The sequence below is a fragment of the Leptodactylus fuscus genome, chromosome 2 (genome assembly GCF_031893055.1).
Source record: "Leptodactylus fuscus isolate aLepFus1 chromosome 2, aLepFus1.hap2, whole genome shotgun sequence".
Classification (NCBI taxonomy): Eukaryota; Metazoa; Chordata; class Amphibia; order Anura; family Leptodactylidae; genus Leptodactylus; species Leptodactylus fuscus.
In genome coordinates, this window is record NC_134266.1 from 58,028,621 (window position 1) to 58,036,027 (window position 7,407).

At 47.9% G+C, this 7,407-nt stretch overlaps 1 protein-coding gene across 1 annotated transcript in view; it reads left to right on the top strand.

Annotated features, from left to right (window-relative positions):
- HIP1 (huntingtin interacting protein 1) overlaps positions 1-6,041 on the top strand; it is an 85,668-nt gene extending 79,627 nt beyond the window's left edge. The window contains exon 30 of the mRNA XM_075263823.1: positions 4,901-6,041. Within this exon, the coding sequence (XP_075119924.1) occupies positions 4,901-4,911 (11 nt within the window). The 3' untranslated portion in view covers positions 4,912-6,041. The remainder of the gene's footprint in view (positions 1-4,900) is intronic.
- The last annotated feature ends 1,366 nt before the right edge of the window (positions 6,042-7,407 follow it).

Sequence of the window (7,407 nt, forward strand, 5' to 3'; positions counted from 1 at the left end):
GGAACATAAACTCGTTAAGGGGGAAACCCAAATTCGTGTCTGGAGGGTCACCAAGTCCACTATGACACCCCAGGAAATGATACCAACACCCTGGAATGACACTGGGACAGCAGGGGAAGCATGTCTGGGGGCATAAAAGTCACTTTATTTCATGGAAATCCCTGTCAGTTTGCGATTTTCGCAAGCTAACTTTTCCCCATAGAAATGCATTGGCCAGTGCTGATTGGCCAGAGTACGGAACTCGACCAATCAGCGCTGGCTCTGCTGGAGGAGGCGGAGTCTAAGATAGCTCCACACCAGTCTCCATTCAGGTCCGACCTTAGACTCCGCCTCCTCCGGCAGAGCCAGCGCTGATTGGCCGAAGGCTGGCCAATGCATTCCTATGCGAATGCAGACTTAGCAGTGCTGAGTCAGTTTTGCTCAACTACACATCTGATGCACACTCGGCACTGCTACATCAGATGTAGCAATCTGATGTAGCAGAGCCGAGGGTGCACTAGAACCCCTGTGCAAACTCAGTTCACGCTAATAGAATGCATTGGCCAGCGCTGATTGGCCAATGCATTCTATTAGCCCGATGAAGTAGAGCTGAATGTGTGTGCTAAGCACACACATTCAGCACTGCTTCATCAAGCCAATACAATGCATTAGCCAGTGCTGATTGGCCAGAGTACGGAATTCGGCCAATCAGCGCTGGCCAATGCATTCTATTAGCCCGATGAAGTAGAGCTGAATGTGTGTGCTAAGCACACACATTCAGCACTGCTTCATCAAGCCAATACAATGCATTAGCCAGTGCTGATTGGCCAGAGTACGGAATTCGGCCAATCAGCGCTGGCTCTGCTGGAGGAGGCGGAGTCTAAGATCGCTCCACACCAGTCTCCATTCAGGTCCGACCTTAGACTCCGCCTCCTCCGGCAGAGCCAGCGCTGATTGGCCGAAGGCTGGCCAATGCATTCCTATGCGAATGCAGACTTAGCAGTGCTGAGTCAGTTTTGCTCAACTACACATCTGATGCACACTCGGCACTGCTACATCAGATGTAGCAATCTGATGTAGCAGAGCCGAGGGTGCACTAGAACCCCTGTGCAAACTCAGTTCACGCTAATAGAATGCATTGGCCAGCGCTGATTGGCCAATGCATTCTATTAGCCCGATGAAGTAGAGCTGAATGTGTGTGCTAAGCACACACATTCAGCACTGCTTCATCAAGCCAATACAATGCATTAGCCAGTGCTGATTGGCCAGAGTACGGAATTCGGCCAATCAGCGCTGGCCAATGCATTCTATTAGCCCGATGAAGTAGAGCTGAATGTGTGTGCTAAGCACACACATTCAGCACTGCTTCATCAAGCCAATACAATGCATTAGCCAGTGCTGATTGGCCAGAGTACGGAATTCGGCCAATCAGCGCTGGCCAATGCATTCTATTAGCCCGATGAAGTAGAGCTGAATGTGTGTGCTAAGCACACACATTCAGCACTGCTTCATCAAGCCAATACAATGCATTAGCCAGTGCTGATTGGCCAGAGTACGGAATTCGGCCAATCAGCGCTGGCTCTGCTGGAGGAGGCGGAGTCTAAGGTCGGACCTGAATGGAGACTGGTGTGGAGCGATCTTAGACTCCGCCTCCTCCAGCAGAGCCAGCGCTGATTGGCCGAATTCCGTACTCTGGCCAATCAGCACTGGCTAATGCATTGTATTGGCGTGATGAAGCAGTGCTGAATGTGTGTGCTTAGCACACACATTCAGCTCTACTTCATCGGGCTAATAGAATGCATTGGCCAGCGCTGATTGGCCGAATTCCGTACTCTGGCCAATCAGTGCTGGCCAATGCATTCTATTAGCTTGATGAAGCAGAGTGTGCACAAGGGTTCAAGCGCACCCTCGGCTCTGATGTAGCAGAGCCGAGGCTGCACAAGGGTTCAAGCGCACCCTCGGCTCTGATGTAGGAGAGCCGAGGGTGCACTTGAACCCTTGTGCAGCCTCGGCTCTGCTACATCAGAGCCGAGGGTGCGCTTGAACCCTTGTGCACACTCTGCTTCATCAAGCTAATAGAATGCATTGGCCAGCGCTGATTGGCCAATGTATTCTATTAGCCTGATGAAGTAGAGCTGAATGTGTGTGCTAAGCACACACATTCAGCTCTACTTCATCGGGCTAATAGAATGCATTGGCCAGCGCTGATTGGCCAGAGTACGGAACTCGACCAATCAGCGCTGGCTCTGCTGGAGGAGGCGGAGTCTAAGATCGCTCCACACCAGTCTCCATTCAGGTCCGACCTTAGACTCCGCCTCCTCCAGCAGAGCCAGCGCTGATTGGCCGAATTCCGTACTCTGGCCAATCAGCACTGGCTAATGCATTGTATTGGCGTGATGAAGCAGTGCTGAATGTGTGTGCTTAGCACACACATTCAGCTCTACTTCATCGGGCTAATAGAATGCATTGGCCAGCGCTGATTGGCCGAATTCCGTACTCTGGCCAATCAGTGCTGGCCAATGCATTCTATTAGCTTGATGAAGCAGAGTGTGCACAAGGGTTCAAGCGCACCCTCGGCTCTGATGTAGCAGAGCCGAGGCTGCACAAGGGTTCAAGCGCACCCTCGGCTCTGATGTAGGAGAGCCGAGGGTGCACTTGAACCCTTGTGCAGCCTCGGCTCTGCTACATCAGAGCCGAGGGTGCGCTTGAACCCTTGTGCACACTCTGCTTCATCAAGCTAATAGAATGCATTGGCCAGCGCTGATTGGCCAATGTATTCTATTAGCCTGATGAAGTAGAGCTGAATGTGTGTGCTAAGCACACACATTCAGCTCTACTTCATCGGGCTAATAGAATGCATTGGCCAGCGCTGATTGGCCGAATTCCGTACTCTGGCCAATCAGTGCTGGCCAATGCATTCTATTAGCTTGATGAAGCAGAGTGTGCACAAGGGTTCAAGCGCACCCTCGGCTCTGATGTAGCAGAGCCGAGGCTGCACAAGGGTTCAAGCGCACCCTCGGCTCTGATGTAGGAGAGCCGAGGGTGCACTTGAACCCTTGTGCAGCCTCGGCTCTGCTACATCAGAGCCGAGGGTGCGCTTGAACCCTTGTGCACACTCTGCTTCATCAAGCTAATAGAATGCATTGGCCAGCGCTGATTGGCCAATGTATTCTATTAGCCTGATGAAGTAGAGCTGAATGTGTGTGCTAAGCACACACATTCAGCTCTACTTCATCGGGCTAATAGAATGCATTGGCCAGCGCTGATTGGCCAGAGTACGGAACTCGACCAATCAGCGCTGGCTCTGCTGGAGGAGGCGGAGTCTAAGATCGCTCCACACCAGTCTCCATTCAGGTCCGACCTTAGACTCCGCCTCCTCCAGCAGAGCCAGCGCTGATTGGCCGAATTCCGTACTCTGGCCAATCAGCACTGGCTAATGCATTGTATTGGCGTGATGAAGCAGTGCTGAATGTGTGTGCTTAGCACACACATTCAGCTCTACTTCATCGGGCTAATAGAATGCATTGGCCAATCAGCGCTGGCCAATGCATTCTATTAGCGTGAACTGAGTTTGCACAGGGGTTCTAGTGCACCCTCGGCTCTGCTACATCAGATTGCTACATCTGATGTAGCAGTGCCGAGTGTGCATCAGATGTGTAGTTGAGCAAAACTGACTCAGCACTGCTAAGTCTCTGCATTCGCATAGGAATGCATTGGCCAGCCTTCGGCCAATCAGCGCTGGCTCTGCCGGAGGAGGCGGAGTCTAAGGTCGGACCTGAATGGAGACTGGTGTGGAGCGATCTTAGACTCCGCCTCCTCCAGCAGAGCCAGCGCTGATTGGTCGAGTTCCGTACTCTGGCCAATCAGCGCTGGCCAATGCATTCTATTAGCCCGATGAAGTAGAGCTGAATGTGTGTGCTTAGCACACACATTCAGCTCTACTTCATCAGGCTAATAGAATACATTGGCCAATCAGCGCTGGCCAATGCATTCTATTAGCTTGATGAAGCAGAGTGTGCACAAGGGTTCAAGCGCACCCTCGGCTCTGATGTAGCAGAGCTGAGGGTGCACAAGGGTTCAAGTGCACCCTCGGCTCTCCTACATCAGAGCCGAGGGTGCGCTTGAACCCTTGTGCAGCCTCGGCTCTGCTACATCAGAGCCGAGGGTGCGCTTGAACCCTTGTGCACACTCTGCTTCATCAAGCTAATAGAATGCATTGGCCAGCACTGATTGGCCAGAGTACGGAATTCGGCCAATCAGCGCTGGCCAATGCATCCCTATGGGAAAAAGTTTATCTCACAAAAATCACAATTACACACCCGATAGAGCCCCAAAAAGTTATTTTTAATAACATTCCCCCCTAAATAAAGGTTATCCCTAGCTATCCCTGCCTGTACAGCTATCCCTGTCTCATAGTCACAAAGTTCACATTCTCATATGACCCGGATTTGAAATCCACTATTCGTCTAAAATGGAGGTCACCTGATTTCGGCAGCCAATGACTTTTTCCAATTTTTTTCAATGCCCCCAGTGTCGTAGTTCCTGTCCCACCTCCCCTGCGCTGTTATTGGTGCAAAAAAGGCGCCAGGGAAGGTGGGAGGGGAATCGAATTTTGGCGCACTTTACCACGTGGTGTTCGATTCGATTCGAACATGGCGAACACCCTGATATCCGATCGAACATGTGTTCGATAGAACACTGTTCGCTCATCTCTAATAAAAATGTATAAAATTACGAATGGGATTCATAGTTTTAGGACAGTGGGATAGACAATATTGATAAATATATCCTATTGAGTGCTCATCACGAACCAAGGTCCCAAAAACTGCTTAAACACTTCATTTGGATTCTTATAATTAAAATATATTGATAACTTGACTGCAGAAATCTAATCTGTCCATTCTCACGATTTTCCCCACAGCTGCTGAATAAGCTGTATTACAGTTTGCACTCAACATACAGAACGCACACAGCAGATACCTTTGAAAGCACACGTCTATGGCATTCAATTCAGATCTTCTCAACACAGCCTGGACTGGCCACGTCTAAACTGGTTCTGAGTATTCCCAATGGGCTACAGAATGGCAGAAAGGAAGATGAAGATTATCGATGGTGCAAAGGAATGGATTCAGGAACCTTTATACTGCCTGCCACGCTCAACTACCACTCACCTTCAATGCTTGGGAGACAAATGTATTCCATTTCTCGATATATATGTTAGTTCAGGATCACATGAAGGGGGCCAGAAAAACTCAACAAGGTGTGAAGTAAAAGCTCTAGCCTTTGATGTCAGACAGCCCATAAGAGTCTGGCATCTAACAGAGACAACTAGGTGCTTGATAGCAACATTGGGTTGAATCCAATTCCAATCCAATCCAATTCATTACATAGTGTGGAGGGACCAGGAGCACAATTAAGCCCCTAGGGGGCGTATGAGAGACCTGCAGGTATTATTGTTCAGTCATATTTAAATTAGCTGGCGAAGAGAATGGACTACAACTTTTGCCTTATAGGTTACTGGACAATAATATAGTTACAGAAAGAGAGGATTACTTGATATTACTGGTGCTGTAAGCAAAAACTTGCGGCAAGGTTCTCGGGAGACGTAAGAAATATATATTGGTTTTAACTAAACACATAGGATTGTTTGGGAGGACCTCAGTATTATATATTGTATAAATGTACAGTGGGATTTGTGACCATAATTCGAGGAAACAATAGCGCTCATGACCTAAGATCACTCAGTATAATTAAGACCCCGACACAGATCTGTATCCGTGAAATTTCACATTTTCAACATAGATCCTGTGTGAATTCGTTCCACTGGTAGGTGCTATATGGGTCTTTTCCCAGGGTCCTGTCATATCCTGCACGGCCATCGACGTTTACAGCAGGAAGAGAGATGTGGAGGAATTTAGGCCATGGATTCTGAACACACTGTGACAGTAAGAGAAAACATTATATAGGCCATGGTGTTATAATGTTTTCACCTGTGTGCCATAAGGCTTGGCACTAGTAGATGTCACCATTGCATTTACACAAATAAATCCATCTTCATTTTTCCTGATTCTTTTTTTTTTTTCTCCTGTAATGTAAATGCCTTATTATCTCTCTCGCTCTGATATTGTACATTCATTGAATAGCCAGTATGTCCGGTCCTATTGTATGTCCCTTCACATGACTGACCAATGAAAACAGGCAGGTTCATTGAAAAGGAACTTCCTAAGGCCTCATGCACACAGACCTACTGTATTGCTTTCATTGTGGCTATAATTCCTTCTTATTGCCCCAATGCACACGGCCATGATTTCCACACTTCTGTTTTGGGGCCTCCAGACTGGGCTGCAAAACTCATTGCAGGTCCTATTCTTATCCATTTTGCAGTTCAACCAAATGCTAAGGTCTGTGAAAAACAAGGATGGAACACAGATACCATTTGAGCGCTGTCTCTTTCCTTTTTCACAAACCTATACACAACAGTGGAGTGCGTGTGCACGCAGGTGTGCATCCTTAGGCTGCATGCACACGGAGTTACGCCGGGCTTGTAAAAATACTCATTCACAGCCGTACACGCGAGCGCTGCGGACGGCTACTGAACACTTCCCATTCACTTCAATGGGAGAGCTCGTAACGCCGGTGCTCGCGTGTACGGCTGCGAATGAGTATTTTTACAAGCCCGGCGTAACTCGTGTGCATGCAGTTTTAAAGGGGTTGTCTGGCATAACTTGAAATCCCTACACTAATCTAAATACCCTCTCCCTCCTACTTTTTAAATAACATAATAAAAAAAAAAATGTATATTTACCCATATTCATGGGGCAGTCATTTTCTGATTATCTGGTGACGATCCTTTTCCCCATTTCCGGAAACAGATCGTTACTACTTCCCCCCTCATCCGCCCCATTATACTTAACATCCATGGTTTCTTCTGGCAAAACTGCTCCACCCATTGTAATGATGCGCCAGGTTGCGCGCTCTTCTCCCCTGTAGCATCACTTCAATTCAGGGTTACATAAAATGAGTACATCAACATATAGAATGCCATGAAGAGCACATTTTACACTAACAAAGAAAGTGTTTCTTGCTGTGTGAAGACTGGAGAGGCATCTGATAGCGGTTAATCCACAATGGTCTACCAAGCGATGCTAACATAATTTGGTCAAATGACTAGACACTTATGCAGAGCTGACAAGGGAAAGCAGCTGTATACACCGACGAACAAAAGGGTAACAATGTTTTGAACTTTTGACTTTCCGGCTCCATATTTCACCATCCACTACAGTTTCAAACCTGAGACTACCAGCAAATATCCAGGGATTTATTCCAATTGTCATATTTGGGGTCAGAAAGATTTTTTTTCCCCTCAACTGAGGACACATCTATCATTGGTCCTAAGGGAGTATTTTTGCCTTCCTCTGGATCAACATA